This window comes from Oncorhynchus clarkii, chromosome 2 (assembly GCF_045791955.1).
Source record: "Oncorhynchus clarkii lewisi isolate Uvic-CL-2024 chromosome 2, UVic_Ocla_1.0, whole genome shotgun sequence".
Classification (NCBI taxonomy): domain Eukaryota; kingdom Metazoa; phylum Chordata; class Actinopteri; order Salmoniformes; family Salmonidae; genus Oncorhynchus; species Oncorhynchus clarkii.
Window position 1 is genome coordinate 3,794,039 of NC_092148.1, and position 22,217 is coordinate 3,816,255.

At 49.4% G+C, this 22,217-nt stretch overlaps 2 protein-coding genes across 2 annotated transcripts in view; both read left to right on the top strand.

The window, feature by feature from the left end:
- LOC139418987 (single-strand DNA endonuclease ASTE1-like) overlaps nucleotides 1-20,853 on the top strand; it is a 44,610-nt gene extending 23,757 nt beyond the window's left edge. The window contains exons 3-6 of the mRNA XM_071168789.1: nucleotides 19,544-19,763; nucleotides 19,886-20,057; nucleotides 20,192-20,322; nucleotides 20,708-20,853. Of these exons, the coding sequence (XP_071024890.1) occupies nucleotides 19,544-19,763; nucleotides 19,886-20,057; nucleotides 20,192-20,322; nucleotides 20,708-20,853 (669 nt within the window). The remainder of the gene's footprint in view (nucleotides 1-19,543; nucleotides 19,764-19,885; nucleotides 20,058-20,191; nucleotides 20,323-20,707) is intronic.
- LOC139418773 (single-strand DNA endonuclease ASTE1-like) lies at nucleotides 15,248-18,942 on the top strand. The gene is made up of 2 exons (XM_071168466.1): nucleotides 15,248-16,032; nucleotides 18,404-18,942. Exons 1-2 carry the CDS (start codon nucleotides 15,258-15,260, stop codon nucleotides 18,940-18,942), a joined length of 1,314 nt encoding a protein of 437 aa, XP_071024567.1. The 5' UTR covers nucleotides 15,248-15,257.
- Nucleotides 20,854-22,217: the final 1,364 nt, after the last annotated feature.

Sequence of the window (22,217 nt, forward strand, 5' to 3'; positions counted from 1 at the left end):
TACCTGACAGTGTCTAAGTCATCATGTGTGATGACCACTGTTTGCATAATACATTCCTCCTCCAGGGCGTTTGCCTGTTAGGTTTTCGGAAAGGGAAACTTAACAAAAGAGAAACCAATCCATTGTAATGATGCTGTAGATAGTCATGTGACTGTACGTCTTCACTCCGTGTCCTCCTTTATTTTAAGTTAATTAACCTTTAACCCTTTGACCTGTTACTCCATCTCCTCCTGTGATTTAACTGTCACACCAACATAGTAGCCCACATCACCCTCACGCTAGCAGACACCACCACCACCACCATCGTAGCCCTTACAACCACAGTAGCCCACACCACCACCTCCTCCATGGTAGTCCACACCATTACCACCACTACCACCATGGTAGTCCACACCACTACCACCACTACCACCATGGTAGCCAACACCATTACCACCACCACCACCATCGTAGCCCTTACAACCACAGTAGCCCACACCACCAGCACCTCCATGGTAGCCCACACCGCTACCACCACTACCACCATGGTAGTCCACACCACTACCACCACTACCACCATGGTAGTCCACACCATTACCACCACTACCACCATGGTAGTCCACACCACTTCCACCACTACCACCATGGTAGTCCACACCATTACCACCACTACCACCATGGTAGTCCACACCACTACCACCACTACCACCACGGTAGCCCACACCATTACCACCACTACCACCATGGTAGCCCACACCACTACCACCATGGTAGCCCACACCATTACCACCACCACCATCGTCGTAGCCCTTACAACCACAGTAGCCCACACCACCAGCACCTCCATGGTAGCCCACACCGTTACCACCACTACCACCATGGTAGTCCACACCATTACCACCACTACCACCATGGTAGCCCACACCACTACCACCACCACCACCGTGTTAGCCCACACCAATAGCACCACCACCACCACCACCACCAATGTAGCCCACACAACCACAGCCATCATCACCTCAATAGCCCACAACACCACTACCACCATCTTCTCCTGTGATACACCACCACCTCCATGGTAGCCCACACCAATACCACCACCACCACCGTGGTAGCCCACACCAATAGCACCACCACCACCACCACATCCATGGTAGCCCACATCACCACCACCACCACGGTAGCCCACACCACCACCACCACCATGGTATTCAACAACACCACCACCACCAACATGGTAGCCTACAATACCACCACCATGGTAGCCAACAACACCAGCACCACCACCATGGTAGCCTACAACACCACCACCACCAACATGGTAACCAACAACACCACCTCCCCGGTAGCCTTCACAACCACCACCTCCATGGTAGCCAACAACACCACCACCACCACCACAGTAGCCCACACCACAACCACCATGGTAGCCGACAACACCACCACCATGGTAGCCCACACCACCACCACCATGGTAGCCCACACCACCACCACCACGGTAGCCCACACCACCACCATGGTAGCCCACACCACCACCACGGTACTCCACAACACCTCCACCACCATGGTAGCCGACACCACCACCACCATGGTAGCCCACACTTCCACCACAGTAGCCCACACCACCACCACCACCACCAACATGGTAGCCCACACCACTACCACCATGGTAGCCCACACCACCACCACCAACATGGTAGCCCACACCACCACCACCATGGTAGCCCACACCACCACCACCATGGTAGCCCACACCACCACCACCATGGTAGCCCACACCACCACCACCATGGTAGCCCACACCACCACCACCAACATGGTAGCCCACACAACAATCAGAAACTTTCTGTTAAAAAACAATGAAGAACTATGAATCCATGCTTTTGTCACATCTAGGTTAGACTACTGCAATGCTCTACTTTCTGGATACCCGGATAAAGCACTAAATAAACTTCAGTTAGTGCTAAACACGGCTGCTAGAATCCTGACTATAACCCCAAAATGTGATCATATTACTCCAGTGCTAGCCTCTCTACACTGGCTTCCTGTCAAGGGCTGATTTCAAGGTTTTACAGCTGAACTACAAAGCATTACATGGGCTCCGACCTATCTTTCCAATTCCGTCCTGCCGTACATACCTACACATATGCTACGGTCACAAGACGCAGGCCTACTTACTGACCCTAGAATTTATTAGCAAACAGCTGGAGGCAGGGCTTTCTCCTATAGAGCTCAATTTTTATGGAAAGGTCTGCTTATCCATGTGAGAGACGCAGACTCGGTCTCAACCTTTAAGTCTTTTTTGAAAACTCATCTCATCAGTAGGTCCTATGATTGAGTGTAGTCTGGTCCAGGAGGGTGAAGGCGAACGGAAAGGCACTGGAGCAACGAACCGTCCTTGCTGTCTCTGCCTGGCCGGTTCCCCTCTCTCCACTGGCATTCTCTGCCTCTAACCCTATTACGGGGGCTGAGTCACTGGTTTACTGGTGCTCTTCCATGCCGACCAAAGGAGGGGTGGGTCACTTGAGTGGGTTGAGTCACTGACGTGATCTTCCTGTCCGGGTTGGCGCCCCCCCCCCCCCCCTCGGGTTCGTGTCGTATGGAAGACAAGGCTATACTCGGCCTTGTCTCAGGATAGTAAGTTGGTGGTTGAAGATATCCCTCTAGTGGTGTGGGGGCTGTGCTTTGGCAAAGTGGGTGGGGTTATATCCTGCCTGTTTGGCCCTGTCTGGGGGTATCGTCGGATGGGGCCACAGTGTCTCCTGACCCCTCCTGTCTCAGCTTGCAGTATTTATGCTGCAATAGTTTGTGTCGGGGGGCTAGGGTCAGTCTGTTATATCTAGAGTATTTCTCCTGTCTTATCCGGTGTCCTGTGTGAATTTAAGTATGCTCTCTCTCTCCTCTCTCGCACACCAGCATGGTAGCCCACATCACCAGCACCACCACGACCAGCATGGTAGCCCACACCACCACCACCATGGTAGCCCACAGCACCACCACCACCACAGTAGCCCACAACACCACCACCACGGTAGCCCACACCACCACCACCACGGTAGCCCACACCACGACCACAGTAGCCCATACCTCCACCACCACGGTAGCCCACAACACCACCATCAGAAACCTAAACTAAATACAGGCCTTTGCCAACCCACCCAACCAGTTTATACAAACAGTATGCAGCAGTTAATCTGTTATGGAGGTTTCATGTCCAAATACAATGGAACAGAAACTATACAAGGTAAGTCAGTTACCTGACAGTGTCTAAGTCATCATGTGTGATGACCACTGTTTGCATAATACATTCCTCCTCCAGGGCGTTTGCCTGTTAGGTTTTCGGAAAGGGAAACTTAACAAAAGAGAAACCAATCCATTGTAATGATGCTGTAGATAGTCATGTGACTGTACGTCTTCACTCCGTGTCCTCCTGTATTTTAAGTTAATTAACCTTTAACCCTTTGACCTGTTACTCCATCTCCTCCTGTGATTTAACTGTCACACCAACATAGTAGCCCACATCACCCTCACGCTAGCAGACACCACCACCACCACCATCGTAGCCCTTACAACCACAGTAGCCCACACCACCACCTCCTCCATGGTAGTCCACACCATTACCACCACTACCACCATGGTAGTCCACACCACTACCACCACTACCACCATGGTAGCCCACACCACTACCACCATGGTAGCCCACACCATTACCACCACTACCACCATCGTAGCCCTTACAACCACAGTAGCCCACACCACCAGCACTTCCATGGTAGCCTACACCGTTACCACCACTACCACCATGGTAGTCCACACCATTACCACCACTACCACCATGGTAGCCCACACCACTACCACCACCACCGCCGTGTTAGCCCACACCAATAGCACCACCACCACCACCACCACCACCACCATGGTAGCCCACACAACCACAGCCATCATCACCTCAATAGCCCACAACACCACTACCACCATCTTCTCCTGTGATACACCACCACCTCCATGGTAGCCCACACCAATACCACCACCACCACCACCGTGGTAGCCCACACCAATAGCACCACCACCACCACCACATCCATGGTAGCCCACATCACCACCACCACCACGGTAGCCCACACGACCACCACCACCATGGTATTCAACAACACCACCACCACCAACATGGTAGCCTACAATACCACCACCATGGTAGCCAACAACACCAGCACCACCACCATGGTAGCCTACAACACCACCACCACCGTGGTAGCCCACTCCAATAGCACCACCACCACCACCACATCCATGGTAGCCCACATCACCATCACCACCACCACGGTAGCCCACACCACCACCACCACCATGGTATTCAACAACACCAGCACCACCACCACGGTAGCCCACACCACCACCACCACCATGGTAGCCAACAACACCACCACCACCACCACAGTAGCCCACACCACAACCACCATGGTAGCCGACAACACCACCACCATGGTAGCCCACACCACCACCACCACGGTAGCCCACACCACCACCACCACGGTAGCCCACACCACCACCATGGTAGCCCACACCACCACCACGGTACTCCACAACACCTCCACCACCATGGTAGCCGACACCACCACCACCATGGTAGCCCACACCTCCACCACAGTAGCCCACACTACCACCACCACCACCAACATGGTAGCCCACACCACTACCACCATGGTAGCCCACACCACCACCACCAACATGGTAGCCCACACCACCACCACCATGGTAGCCCACACCACCACCACCATGGTAGCCCACACAACCACCACCATGGTAGCCCACACCACCACCACCAACATGGTAGCCCACACAACAATCAGAAACTTTCTGTTAAAAAACAATGAAGAACTATGAATCCATGCTTTTGTCACATCTAGGTTAGACTACTGCAATGCTCTACTTTCTGGATACCCGGATAAAGCACTAAATAAACTTCAGTTAGTGCTAAACACGGCTGCTAGAATCCTGACTATAACCCCAAAATGTGATCATATTACTCCAGTGCTAGCCTCTCTACACTGGCTTCCTGTCAAGGGCTGATTTCAAGGTTTTACAGCTGAACTACAAAGCATTACATGGGCTCCGACCTATCTTTCCAATTCCGTCCTGCCGTACATACCTACACATATGCTACGGTCACAAGACGCAGGCCTCCTTACTGACCCTAGAATTTATTAGCAAACAGCTGGAGGCAGGGCTTTCTCCTATAGAGCTCAATTTTTATGGAAAGGTCTGCTTATCCATGTGAGAGACGCAGACTCGGTCTCAACCTTTAAGTCTTTTTTGAAAACTCATCTCATCAGTAGGTCCTATGATTGAGTGTAGTCTGGTCCAGGAGGGTGAAGGCGAACGGAAAGGCACTGGAGCAACGAACCGTCCTTGCTGTCTCTGCCTGGCCGGTTCCCCTCTCTCCACTGGCATTCTCTGCCTCTAACCCTATTACGGGGGCTGAGTCACTGGTTTACTGCTGCTCTTCCATGCCGACCAAAGGAGGGGTGGGTCACTTGAGTGGGTTGAGTCACTGACGTGATCTTCCTGTCCGGGTTGGCGCCCCCCCCCCCTCGGGTTCGTGTCGTATGGAAGACAAGGCTATACTCGGCCTTGTCTCAGGATAGTAAGTTGGTGGTTGAAGATATCCCTCTAGTGGTGTGGGGGCTGTGCTTTGGCAAAGTGGGTGGGGTTATATCCTGCCTGTTTGGCCCTGTCTGGGGGTATCGTCGGATGGGGCCACAGTGTCTCCTCACCCCTCCTGTCTCAGCTTGCAGTATTTATGCTGCAATAGTTTGTGTCGGGGGGCTAGGGTCAGTCTGTTATATCTAGAGTATTTCTCCTGTCTTATCCGGTGTCCTGTGTGAATTTAAGTATGCTCTCTCTCTCCTCTCTCGCACACCAGCATGGTAGCCCACATCACCAGCACCACCACGACCAGCATGGTAGCCCACACCACCACCACCACCACGGTAGCCCACAACTCCACCAGCATGGTAGCCCACAACTCCACCAGCATGGTAGCCCACACCACCACCACCATGGTAGCCCACAGCAACACCACCACCACAGTAGCCCACAACACCACCACCACGGTAGCCCACACCACCACCACCACGGTAGCCCACACCACGACCACAGTAGCCCATACCTCCACCACCACGGTAGCCCACAACACCACTATCAGAAACCTAAACTAAATTCAGGCCTTTGCCAACCCACCCAACCAGTTTATACAAACAGTATGCAGCAGTTAATCTGTTATGGAGGTTTCATGTCCAAATACAATGGAACAGAAACTATACAAGGTAAGTCAGTTACCTGACAGTGTCTAAGTCATCATGTGTGATGACCACTGTTTGCATAATACATTCCTCCTCCAGGGCGTTTGCCTGTTAGGTTTTCGGAAAGGGAAACTTAACAAAAGAGAAACCAATCCATTGTAATGATGCTGTAGATAGTCATGTGACTGTACGTCTTCACTCCGTGTCCTCCTTTATTTTAAGTTAATTAACCTTTAACCCTTTGACCTGTTACTCCATCTCCTCCTGTGATTTAACTGTCACACCAACATAGTAGCCCACATCACCCTCACGCTAGCAGACACCACCACCACCACCATCGTAGCCCTTACAACCACAGTAGCCCACACCACCACCTCCTCCATGGTAGTCCACACCATTACCACCACTACCACCATGGTAGTCCACACCACTACCACCACTACCACCATGGTAGCCAACACCATTACCACCACCACCACCATCGTAGCCCTTACAACCACAGTAGCCCACACCACCAGCACCTCCATGGTAGCCCACACCGTTACCACCACTACCACCATGGTAGTCCACACCACTACCACCACTACCACCATGGTAGTCCACACCATTACCACCACTACCACCATGGTAGTCCACACCACTTCCACCACTACCACCATGGTAGTCCACACCATTACCACCACTACCACCATGGTAGTCCACACCACTACCACCACTACCACCACGGTAGCCCACACCATTACCACCACTACCACCATGGTAGCCCACACCACTACCACCATGGTAGCCCACACCATTACCACCACCACCATCGTCGTAGCCCTTACAACCACAGTAGCCCACACCACCAGCACCTCCATGGTAGCCCACACCGTTACCACCACTACCACCATGGTAGTCCACACCATTACCACCACTACCACCATGGTAGCCCACACCACTACCACCACCACCACCGTGTTAGCCCACACCAATAGCACCACCACCACCACCACCACCATGGTAGCCCACACAACCACAGCCATCATCACCTCAATAGCCCACAACACCACTACCACCATCTTCTCCTGTGATACACCACCACCTCCATGGTAGCCCACACCAATACCACCACCACCACCGTGGTAGCCCACACCAATAGCACCACCACCACCACCACATCCATGGTAGCCCACATCACCACCACCACCACGGTAGCCCACACCACCACCACCACCATGGTATTCAACAACACCACCACCACCAACATGGTAGCCTACAATACCACCACCATGGTAGCCAACAACACCAGCACCACCACCATGGTAGCCTACAACACCACCACCACCGTGGTAGCCCACTCCAATAGCACCACCACCACCACCACATCCATGGTAGCCCACATCACCACCACCACCACCACGGTAGCCCACACCACCACCACCACCATGGTATTCAACAACACCACCACCACCAACATGGTAGCCTACAACACCACCACCATGGTAGCCAACAACACCAGCACCACCACCATGGTAGCCTACAACACCACCACCACCAACATGGTAACCAACAACACCACCTCCCCGGTAGCCTTCACAACCACCACCTCCATGGTAGCCAACAACACCACCACCACCACCACAGTAGCCCACACCACAACCACCATGGTAGCCGACAACACCACCACCATGGTAGCCCACACCACCACCACCATGGTAGCCCACACCACCACCACCACGGTAGCCCACACCACCACCATGGTAGCCCACACCACCACCACGGTACTCCACAACACCTCCACCACCATGGTAGCCGACACCACCACCACCATGGTAGCCCACACTTCCACCACAGTAGCCCACACCACCACCACCACCAACATGGTAGCCCACACCACTACCACCATGGTAGCCCACACCACCACCACCAACATGGTAGCCCACACCACCACCACCATGGTAGCCCACACCACCACCACCATGGTAGCCCACACCACCACCACCATGGTAGCCCACACCACCACCACCAACATGGTAGCCCACACAACAATCAGAAACTTTCTGTTAAAAAACAATGAAGAACTATGAATCCATGCTTTTGTCACATCTAGGTTAGACTACTGCAATGCTCTACTTTCTGGATACCCGGATAAAGCACTAAATAAACTTCAGTTAGTGCTAAACACGGCTGCTAGAATCCTGACTATAACCCCAAAATGTGATCATATTACTCCAGTGCTAGCCTCTCTACACTGGCTTCCTGTCAAGGGCTGATTTCAAGGTTTTACAGCTGAACTACAAAGCATTACATGGGCTCCGACCTATCTTTCCAATTCCGTCCTGCCGTACATACCTACACATATGCTACGGTCACAAGACGCAGGCCTCCTTACTGACCCTAGAATTTATTAGCAAACAGCTGGAGGCAGGGCTTTCTCCTATAGAGCTCAATTTTTATGGAAAGGTCTGCTTATCCATGTGAGAGACGCAGACTCGGTCTCAACCTTTAAGTCTTTTTTGAAAACTCATCTCATCAGTAGGTCCTATGATTGAGTGTAGTCTGGTCCAGGAGGGTGAAGGCGAACGGAAAGGCACTGGAGCAACAAACCGTCCTTGCTGTCTCTGCCTGGCCGGTTCCCCTCTCTCCACTGGCATTCTCTGCCTCTAACCCTATTACGGGGGCTGAGTCACTGGTTTACTGGTGCTCTTCCATGCCGACCAAAGGAGGGGTGGGTCACTTGAGTGGGTTGAGTCACTGACGTGATCTTCCTGTCCGGGTTGGCGCCCCCCCCCCCCTCGGGTTCGTGTCGTATGGAAGACAAGGCTATACTCGGCCTTGTCTCAGGATAGTAAGTTGGTGGTTGAAGATATCCCTCTAGTGGTGTGGGGGCTGTGCTTTGGCAAAGTGGGTGGGGTTATATCCTGCCTGTTTGGCCCTGTCTGGGGGTATCGTCGGATGGGGCCACAGTGTCTCCTGACCCCTCCTGTCTCAGCTTGCAGTATTTATGCTGCAATAGTTTGTGTCGGGGGGCTAGGGTCAGTCTGTTATATCTAGAGTATTTCTCCTGTCTTATCCGGTGTCCTGTGTGAATTTAAGTATGCTCTCTCTCTCCTCTCTCGCACACCAGCATGGTAGCCCACATCACCAGCACCACCACGACCAGCATGGTAGCCCACACCACCACCACCACCACGGTAGCCCACAACTCCACCAGCATGGTAGCCCACAACTCCACCAGCATGGTAGCCCACACCACCACCACCATGGTAGCCCACAGCACCACCACCACCACAGTAGCCCAGAGCACCACCACCACCACAGTAGCCCACAACACCACCACCACGGTAGCCCACACCACCACCACCACGGTAGCCCACACCACCACCACCACGGTAGCCCACACCACGACCACAGTAGCCCATACCTCCACCACCACGGTAGCCCACAACACCACCATCAGAAACCTAAACTAAATACAGGCCTTTGCCAACCCACCCAACCAGTTTATACAAACAGTATGCAGCAGTTAATCTGTTATGGAGGTTTCATGTCCAAATACAATGGAACAGAAACTATACACGGTAAGTCAGTTACCTGACAGTGTCTAAGTCATCATGTGTGATGACCACTGTTTGCATAATACATTCCTCCTCCAGGGCGTTTGCCTGTTAGGTTTTCGGAAAGGGAAACTTAACAAAAGAGAAACCAATCCATTGTAATGATGCTGTAGATAGTCATGTGACTGTACGTCTTCACTCCGTGTCCTCCTTTATTTTAAGTTAATTAACCTTTAACCCTTTGACCTGTTACTCCATCTCCTCCTGTGATTTAACTGTCACACCAACATAGTAGCCCACATCACCCTCACGCTAGCAGACACCACCACCACCACCACCATCGTAGCCCTTACAACCACAGTAGCCCACACCACCACCTCCTCCATGGTAGTCCACACCATTACCACCACTACCACCATGGTAGTCCACACCACTACCACCACTACCACCATGGTAGCCCACACCACTACCACCATGGTAGCCCACACCACCACCACCACCACCATCGTAGCCCTTACAACCACAGTAGCCCACACCACCACCTCCTCCATGGTAGTCCACACCATTACCACCACTACCACCATGGTAGTCCACACCACTACCACCAATACCACCATGGTAGCCCACACCATTACCACCACCACCACCATCGTAGCCCTTACAACCACAGTAGCCCACACCACCAGCACCTCCATGGTAGCCCACACCATTACCACCACTACCACCATGGTAGTCCACACCACTACCACCATGGTAGCCCACACCATTACCACCACCACCACCATCGTAGCCCTTACAACCACAGTAGCCCACACCACCAGCACCTCCATGGTAGCCCACACCGTTACCACCACTACCACCATGGTAGTCCACACCATTACCACCACTACCACCATGGTAGCCCACACCACTACCACCACCACCGCCGTGTTAGCCCACACCAATAGCACCACCACCACCACCACCACCACCAACATGGTAGCCCACACAACCACAGCCATCATCACCTCAATAGCCCACAACACAACTACCACCATCTTCTCCTGTGATACACCACCACCTCCATGGTAGCCCACACCAATAATACCACCACCACCACCGTGGTAGCCCACACCAATAGCACCACCACCACCACCACATCCATGGTAGCCCACATCACCACCACCACCACGGTAGCCCACACCACCACCACCACCATGGTATTCAACAACACCACCACCACCAACATGGTAGCCTACAATACCACCACCATGGTAGCCAACAACACCAGCACCACCACCATGGTAGCCTACAACACCACCACCACCGTGGTAGCCCACTCCAATAGCACCACCACCACCACCACATCCATGGTAGCCCACATCACCACCACCACCACGGTAGCCCACACCACCACCACCACCATGGTATTCAACAACACCACCACCACCAACATGGTAGCCTACAACACCACCACCATGGTAGCCAACAACACCAGCACCACCACCATGGTAGCCTACAACACCACCACCACCAACATGGTAACCAACAACACCACCTCCCCGGTAGCCTTCACAACCACCACCTCCATGGTAGCCAACAACACCACCACCACCACCACAGTAGCCCACACCACAACCACCATGGTAGCCGACAACACCACCACCATGGTAGCCCACACCACCACCACCACGGTAGCCCACACCACCACCACCACGGTAGCCCACACCACAACCACCATGGTAGCCCACACCACCACCTCCACAGTAGCTCATACAACCACCACGGTAGCCCACACCACAACACCCATGGTAGCCCAAAACACCACCTCCATATTAATCCACACCACCACCACGTTAGCCATCACTACCACGACAACCACGGTAGCCCACAACACCACCACCACCACCACAACCACGCTAGCACACACCACCACCACCACCACCACCACCACGCTAACACACACCACCACCATGGCAGCCCACACCACCAGCGTAACTCATAGTAGTCCACAACACCACCACCATGGTAGTCCACACCACCACCACAACCACGCTAGCACACACCACCACCACCATGGTAGCCCACACCACCATGGTAGCTCATAGTAGCCCACAACACCACCACCAACATGGTAGCCCACACCACCAATACCACCACCACCATGGTAACCCACACCAACACCACCACCACCACCATGGTAGCCCACACCAACACCACCCCCACCACAGTTGCCAACACAACCACCATGGTAGCCCACACCAACACCACGGTAGCCCACACCACCATTGGAGCCCATACCAACACTACCACAACATGGTAGCCCACACCAACACCACCCACACCTTCACCACAGTATCCGACACCACCATGGTAGCCCACAACACAACCACCATCACCATGGTAGCCCACAACACCAACACCACCATGGTAGCCCACACTATCACCACCATGGATGCCCACACCATTACCACCACCATGTTAGCCCACACCCACTGTAGCCCACACCACCACCAAGGTAACCTACACCAACACCACCATCATGGTAGCCCACACTAACACCACCCCCATGGTAGCCCACACCAGCACCACCACCACGTTAGCCCGATCCATCACCACCATGGTACCCTACAACACCACCAACATGGTAGCCCACACCACCATCACCATGGTTGCACACCATGGTAGCCCACACCACCACCATGGTAGCCAACAACACCACCACCATGGTGTTCTACACCACCACCAAGGTAGCCTACACCACCACCATGGTGTTCTACACCACCACCATGGTAGCCCACAACACCACCATGGTAGCCTACACCACCACCATGGTGTTCTACACCACCACCATGGTAGCCCACAACACCACCACCATGGTAGCCTACACCACCACCATGGTGTTCTACACCACCACCACGGTAGCCTACACCACCACCATGGTGTTCTACACCACCACCATGGTAGCCCACAACACCACCATGGTAGCCTACACCACCACCATGGTAGCCTACACCACCACGGTAGCCCACAACACCACCACCATGGTGTTCTACACCACCACCATGGTAGCCCACAACACCACCACCATGGTAGCCCACAACACCACCACCATGGTAGCCTACACAACCACCATGGTGTTCTACACCACCACCACGGTAGCCTACACCACCACCATGGTGTTCTACACCACCACCATGGTAGCCCACAACACCACCATGGTAGCCTACACCACCACCATGGTAGCCTACACCACCACCATGGTAGCCCACAACACCACCACCATGGTGTTCTACACCACCACCATGGTAGCCCACAACACCACCACCATGGTAGCCCACAACACCACCACCATGGTAGCCCACAACACCCCCATGGTAGCCCACACCAGCACCACCACCACGTTAGCCCGATCCATCACCACCATGGTACCCTACAACACCACCAACATGGTAGCCCACACCACCACCACCATTGTGTTCTACACCACCACCATGGTAGCCCACAACACCACCATGGTAGCCTACACCACCACCATGGTGTTCTACACCACCACCATGGTAGCCCACAACACCACCACCATGGTAGCCTACACCACCACCATGGTGTTCTACACCACCACCACGGTAGCCTACACCACCACCATGGTGTTCTACACCACCACCATGGTAGCCCACAACACCACCATGGTAGCCTACACCACCACCATGGTAGCCTACACCACCACCATGGTAGCCCACAACACCACCACCATGGTGTTCTACACCACCACCATGGTAGCCCACAACACCACCACCATGGTAGCCCACAACACCACCACCATGGTAGCCTACACCACCACCATGGTGTTCTACACCACCACCACGGTAGCCTACACCACCACCATGGTGTTCTACACCACCACCATGGTAGCCCACAACACCACCATGGTAGCCTACACCACCACCATGGTAGCCTACACCACCGCCATGGTAGCCCACAACACCACCACCATGGTGTTCTACACCACCACCATGGTAGCCCACAACACCACCACCATGGTAGCCCACAACACCACCACCATGGTAGCCCACAACACCCCCATGGTAGCCCACACCAGCACCACCACCACGTTAGCCCGATCCATCACCACCATGGTACCCTACAACACCACCAACATGGTAGCCCACACCACCACCACCATTGTGTTCTACACCACCACCATGGTAGCCCACAACACCACCATGGTAGCCTACACCACCACCATGGTGTTCTACACCACCACCATGGTAGCCCACAACACCACCACCATGGTAGCCTACACCACCACCATGGTGTTCTACACCACCACCACGGTAGCCTACACCACCACCATGGTGTTCTACACCACCACCATGGTAGCCCACAACACCACCATGGTAGCCTACACCACCACCATGGTAGCCTACACCACCACCATGGTAGCCCACAACACCACCACCATGGTGTTCTACAACACCACCATGGTAGCCCACAACACCACCACCATGGTAGCCCACAACACCACCATGGTAGCCCACAACACCACCATGGTAGCCCACAACACCACCACCATGGTAGCCCACAACACCACCACCATGGTAGCCCACACCAACACCACCACCACGGTAGCCCACAGCAACACCACCACAACCACCACCACCACCACCATGGTAGCCCACAAACCCATGGTACCCCTCAACACCACCACCATGGTAGCCCACACCAACACCACCACAACATGGTTGCCCACACCATAACTACACCATCACCACGGTACCCCACACCACCACCACATAGCTAAACTAAATACAGGCCTTTGCCAACCAACCCAACTAGTTTTTACAATAAATATGCAGCAGTTTATCAGTTATGGAAGTTCCATTTCCAAATAAGATGGAACAGAAACCAGACAAGGTAAGTCAGTTACCTGACAGTGTCTAAGTCATCATGTGTGATGACCACTGTTTGCATAATACATTCCTCCTCCAGGGCGTTTGCCTGTTAGGTTTTTGTTTTCATGTTGGTAGATGGTTGGCATTGGTAGATTTCATTTTTGGTCATGTCTTAGTTACTAGACAACTGGAGAGGCAAGCGTTTTTATTTCTGACTGTATTATTTTCATAGAGGATTTCAATAAGAGTGATCCCATAAACTAGTCTAGACCTGCTCAGCTCAGTAACCCATTTCTGACTGTATTATTTTCATATAGGATTTCCCATAAACTAGTCTAGACCTGCTCAGCTCAGTAACCCATTTCTGACTGTATTATTTTCATATAGGATTTCCCATAAACTAGTCTAGACCTGCTCAGCAAGTGACCATACAGAGATTAGGGAGATGACGTATTGAAAGGGAAACTTAACTAAAAGGAAACTCATCCATTGTAATGATCCTATAAATAGTCCTGTGACTGAAACTCTTCACTTAGAGAGACATCATATCCTAGAAGAAGCTCATCATGGGTGTCCAGGGTTTAACCAGCTTTATAGAGGATCATGGAGAGATTTTAACAGATGATCAATTCTGTAATAGCAAGCTGGTCATAGATGGTACTAATCTGTACCACTTGCTTTATTTTACCTCAGGTGTGGATCAGCAGCATGGAGGGGATTATGATGTATTTGAGGACCAGGTCTGCAAGTTCTTTAAGGCTCTGAGAGATTGCGGCATTGAACCTTATGTGGTTATATATGGAGGCTCCAACTACACCGACAAAATTTTGGGCAGTCTCAAAAATCGAGTTGAATCAAAGATCGCGAATGCCAAAGCCTTGGCTGAGTCAAGTATTGCGAATGCCGCAGCCTTGGCTGAGAAAAGTGGTGTACTACCAACCCTTGTCAAACAAGTCTTCAAACAGGTCCTCTCCAGCCTGAAGGTGCCATTCGCGCATTGCATCTTTAAAGCAGAACAAGAAATAGCCTCCTTGGCTCAAAGGTGGAAGTGTCCGGTCCTGTCCAATAACAGTGACTTTTATATTTTTGACATCCAGGAAGGATGTCTGCCTTTCTCCCATTTTCAGTGGCAGAACATGTCTGTGCAACCCGGGAGCTCTCAAAGTTACATTCCCTGCAAGCGGTACACCACAACAAGATTCTGCGAACACTTCAACATCAACAGAGAGCTTCTCCCAGTCTTCGCTGCCATCGCAGGAAACGACTATGTCAACTTGCGTAAGAGGGGCTTTTCCTTCAAGTGGGAAGACAACTTGCTGATGGAATCCAATCAGAATCCAAGTAAGTTTTAATAAATGGTGTGTATACTGAAGTATACATGATTACAACAGACTCATATAATACTGTTTCTGGGGTCTGACACGTAACAACAAATACATTACAGACAAAAGACTTCACAATTTACATATACAAAAATACATGTAGTGTGTCTGTGCATCTATCAGGGATTTCCATGCACTCATGGCTGTGTGTATTACTGTACGTTTCCTTGAATTTGTTCTGCACCTGGGGACTGAAAAAAAGAGGGATGCTATTTTCACATATGATCATGTTTAGTGTAAGATTCAACATAGTAAAAGTAATTCAGTAAAACATGACATTACTACTACATTACAACATGACTCTAGTTAGTATTTATATCTGAAATGACAAACAGACCACATTCTGTTTATCTGAGACAACTGGTCAAATGCAAGCAGCAGCTCACAACATAGTGGACTTTACCAGATGAAATACCAGTTACAGCATCTTTAGTTTCATTTTGTAAACAGATACTACAAATACTACAAGCAAAGAAGCAGAATGAAGCTTCCACCAGATAAGTGCTAATTCAGAGATTAAAATAGTACAATATCCTTATTAATATATTTATACAGGCTTAACACTTCTTATGGCTGCAATCCCGTTAACGGGATCGATATGACAACAGCCAGTGAAAGTGCAGGGCGCCAAATTCAAACAACAGAAATCTCGTAATTAGAATTTCTCAAACATACAAGTATCTTATACCATTTTAAAGGTAATCTTGTTGTTAATCCCACCACAGTGTCCGATTTCAAAAAGGCTTTACAGCGAAAGCACCACAAACGATTATGTTAGGTCATCGCCAAATCACAGAAAAACACAGCCATTTTTCCAGCCAAAGAGAGGAGTCACAAAAAGCAGAAATAGAGATAAAATGAATCACTAACCTTTAATGATATTCATCAGATGACACTCAAAGGACTTCATGTTACACAATACATGCATGTTTTGTTCGGTAAAGTTCATGTTTATATAAAAAATCTCAGTATACATTGACGCGTTATGTTCAGTAGTTCCATAAACATCCTGTGATTTTGCAGAGAGCCACATATTTCCAGAAATACTCACAATAAACGTTGAGCAAAGATACAAGTGTCATACATGGAATTTTAGATCCTCTTCTCCTTAATGCAACCTCTGTATCAGATTTCCAAAAAGCTTTACGGAAAAAGCAAACCATGCAATAATCTGAGAACGGTGCTCAGAGCCCAAACCAGCCAAAAAGATATCCGCCATATTGTGCAGTCAACAGAAGTCAGAAGTAACATGATACATATTCACTTACCTTTGATGATCTTCATCAGAATGCACTCCCAGGAATCCCAGTTCCACAATAAATGTTTGCTTTGTTCGATAATGTCCATCATTTATGTCCAAATAGCTACTTTTGTTTGCACGTTTTGTAAACAAATCCAAAGTCACAAAGCGAGTTCACTAAGATGTCTATATATATATATACGTATATGTATATATATATATATATATATACGTATATGTATATATATATATATATGTATATATATATATATATATATACACACATCTTAGTGAACTCGCTTTGTGAATATATATACGTATATGTATATATATATATATATATATATATATATATACATAAAATCAGAATAGCATGCCTGGTTTCCCAGATTTTTCATAGTGCTCTATTGTTTCCAGTACTTTTCTTATATTATCTCCAATGTATCATCAATGTAAAAAACCTTATTATGATGAATAATATCCGTTTTTAATTCTATGCATTTAGACTTTTTGCATCAAAACACTGAAGTATAGGAGGCCTCCCTTTTTAAAAAATTTACTTATATTTATCACCTGGTTCCTGTCTCAGTAATAGTGAAATCACACCATCTTTCTGAGTATCTGATAGTCTAACATTTTTATAGGAGTGGTTAAAACACGTTAATAACGGACATCTGAGTACATCAAAAAAGGTTTGATATACCTTAACTTGTATGCCATCCCATCTGGATTTTCCCCAGACGTTAAGTCTTTAACTACATCAAGAAGTTCCTCCTCTGAAATTTGGCCTTCACATGAGTCTTTCTGCACAGCTGTTAATGTCACGCCCTGACCCTAGTTATCTTTGTTTTCTTTATTATTTTGGTTAGGTCAGAGTGTGACGAGGGTGTATGTGTGTTTTTGTCTTGTCTCTAGAAAAATATCCTTACAATTAACTTTGTTTAGTGGAGATGGAGGAGACTGAAATGAAAACATGTGCCTAAAGTATTTTTCTTCCTCTTTCAAAATATCATTTGGTGAATCATGAGTGACTCCATTTGTAACAAGTTTCAGTCAATTATTATGTGTGTGTGTGTTTGTGCTTGGGAAGCGTTTGAATTCAGGTTGCTGAAATGGCTGGCCCGTTTCCAGGGACAGCAGGAAGCCTTGGACTCTGTGTCCAGCCTCATCTATGGGAACGACAGAGACAAAATGGATGTTGCCCTCCAGGACCTCTCTCAGAGCATAGAATGGAACACGATTCCCCTCGGTTGCCTGGAGAAGTTCTTCATTGGTGGCGATGCGCCTGATCCCAGCCTTCTCCTAAACAATCTGAGTGTCCTTCCAAAGTGGACCTGGCTGCCGTTGACGAAGGGGACACTTCCCTCCGACATGATATACAGTCTGCTGCGGAGGCAAGTGATACAAGGTGTCCAAGTGGAAGATCACAGCTTACCCAGTGGGAACATCACCTCTCGGCCAATACGGCAGGTATTCTACGGGCTGCTGCTGGGTGAGGGGATTGAAGTGGAGGAGTATGACAGGAAAGGGAAGAACCTGACCAGAAGCAAGGTTACAGCCATCCTGCCCAGTGCTGCACAACAGCTGCAGCTGGCCACACTGGATAAGGTATGTCGACATGTGATATAGTATACAGTATATAAGTTATATACAGTGCCTTGCGAAAGTATTCGGCCCCCTTGAACTTTGCGACCTTTTGCCACATTTCAGGCTTCAAACATGAAGATATAAAACTGTATTTTTTTGTGAAGACTCAACAACAAGTGGGACACAATCATGAAGTGGAACGACATTTATTGGATATTTCAAACTTTTTTAACAAATCAAAAACTGAAAAAATTGGGCGTGCAAAATTATTCAAAGTATACATGTGATATAGTGTACAGTATATAAGTTATATATACATGTGATATAGTATACAGTATATAAGTTATATATACATGTGATACAGTATATAAGTTATATATATATATATATATGTGATATAGTATCCAGTATATCAGGTATGTAGACATGTGATAAAGTATTGTGTAGTTAAGAAATAAGGCCAAAGTGGGTGTGGTATACAGCCAATATACCACGGATAAGCACGACGCAGGGCGGAGTGCCTGGATACAGCCTTTAGCCGTGGTTTCCTGCACGAACCACCCAGTTTCTAATATACAGTATAATATGAACTTACTGCTGTTGATTCTGAAATTAATTCTCATTCTCTTGTTCTGTCTCTTAGGCTTCACATTCAGTGCGGCTTGAGGTGTTTTTGGAGACCGTTGGTGTGTCCCAGTCCACTTTGAAGGGTCTCCCACCTCACCTGGGATTTGCTGTGGCTGTTACCCACTACTGGCTGAGGCACGCCTGTCCCCGTCCATTAACCGACAAATACCTCACCCTCCTGAAGGCGCTGCTACTAGGACTGGTGTACGGAGAGTTCCGCAGGAGGAGCCAGGGAGGTATGGCCCAGAGCATGAACCAAAACACACAAACAGACTCACACAATGTAGAATTCATAAATATTGAATTGTGTGAAGTGCAGCCAATGACTCCTCCCCTTCTTGTGTATCAGGGTTTACAGCAGAGGGACCAGTGTTGGAGAGGATGAGAGGGCTGATTCAGAATCCTGATTTAGGAGTTGATTTAGACCTGGGTGTGGCCCACGCCTATAGCCAATGGCAGTGCTGCATGAGGGATGTCCTTGACCTGAACCAACTGCTGTGCTTCCTTCTACCTGAGCCTCAGTGTGCCTGGTAAGGTGTCCCTTCCTAAAACAACCCCAACCTCTAACCTCTAGAGTAGACCAGTGGTATTCCTTCACATTGTTTTCTAGCCCAGCAGCAACACAGCTAATTCAACCCTCTGTTGTTTCCCTGTTGGAGTCTAGGCTGTACAAGGGAACTCTGGTGCACCAGCTTGTGGGCCAACTGAGACAGGGGGTGACCCCGGATTCTCTCCTGATGGAAGACCCTTCATCTGGGAAGCTGTACAAAGCCATGCTGAAGGATTGTTATGAAGGTACTGGAGGAAGGGAGGAGGCCGATGAAGAGGGTTGGACGCTAGTAGGGAACCGCAAGAGGAAGTTGAGGTAGGGGTGGGAATAGGCACCACTACGTACATTACCAGTCAAATGTTTGGACACACCTACTCATCGAAGGGTTTTTCTTTATTTGTACTAGTTTCTATATTTTCTACATAATAGTGAAGAGATGGAAACAATGAAATAACATATGTAATCATGTAGTAACCCATTTTTTTTTAAACAAATCAAAATATATTTTATTTTTGCGATTCTTCAAAGTACCCACTCTTTGCCCACTAACAAAATGTCCAGAGTTTTTTTTTTACTGTTCTGTTGTGTGGACTTCTGGTTCCCATAAGTATAGTTAACACGTTCACGCAGACACACCGACACACCGTCACACCAACATGCACCAGACACACAGTGCAAAAGAAGAGTCAGCCAGCATCTGCTCTCATCGCTGCATGATGAAAGTGGCCCAAGCCTCTGAGAAGTCTGCTAATGATAACGATGTGGAGGCTCTCTGAGTAGATGAGCATTACAGGAACAAAAGACAGACATCCAATTAAAAGAGACAAAACACTCTGGGGGAGGAGTCAGCCACTGAGCCGCAATCCAATTTTCAACTAGACCCTTGCTCACTCACTCACTCACTCACTCACTCACTCCAGTCCCAGCTCAGGTATGTCCCAGTCCCCTAGGCTCTCAGTCCCAGCTCAGGTATATCCCAATCCCCCAGTCCCAGCTCAGGTATATCCTAGACCCCGAGTCCCAGCTCAGGTATATCCCAGCCCTCCCGGCACTTTCTCAATAGCAAGGCTATGCTCACTGAGTCTGTACATAGTCAAAAGTGTTCCTTAAGTTTGGGTCAGTCACAGTGGTCAGGTATTCTGCCGCTGTGTACTCTCTGTTTAGGGCCAAATAGCATTCTAGTTTGCTCTGTGTTTTTGTGAATTCTTTCCAATGTGTCAAGTAATTATCTTTTTGTTTTCTCATGATTTGGTTTGGTCTAATTGTGCTGTTGTCCTGGGGCTCTGTAGGGTGTGTTTGTGTTTGTGAACAGAGCCCCAGGACCAGCTTGCTTAGGGGACTCTTCTCCTTGGGCTTTGTGGGGTCTGTTTGTGTTTGTTAATAAACAAATTAGGCACATTTGGGCAGTCCTGATACAATTATTTACAGACATGCAATAGTTCATTGGATCAGTCTAAAGCTTTGCACATACACTAATGCCATCTAGTGGCCAAAATCTAAATTGCAACTGGAATAAGATATGGCCTTTCTCTTGCATTTCAAAGGTGATGGTACAAAAGAAATACAAAAATAACATGTTTTGTTCTTTGTATTATCTTTAGTGTTATATTCTACATTCCTTTCACATTTCCACAAACTAAAAATGGTACCAAGAATATGCATATCCTTACTTCAGGGCATGAGCTATAGGCAGTTAGATTTGGGTATGTTAATATAGGCAAAAAAAAAGGGGTGGATCCTTAAGTGGCTAATGAGAGAGAGAGAGAGAGAGAGAGAAAAAAGACAGACACAGAGAGAGAGGGAGAGACAGACAGAGTGAGCAAGAGAGAGACTAGAAAAGTCTGCAGCACCCGGCCTCACCCTACTAGGATCTCAAGTCAAATGTCTACTGTTTGCTGATGATCTGGTGCTTCTGTCACCATTCAAGGAGGGCCTACAGCAACACCTAGATATTCTGCCAGACCTGGGCCCTGACAGTAATTCTCAGTAAGACCAAAATAATGGTGTTCCAAAAAAAGGTCCAGTCGCCAGGACCACAAATACAAATTCCATCTAGACACCGTTGCCCTAGAGCACACAAAAAACTATACAAACCTCAGCCTATCAGCGCCACAGATAACTTCCACAAAGCTGTGAACGA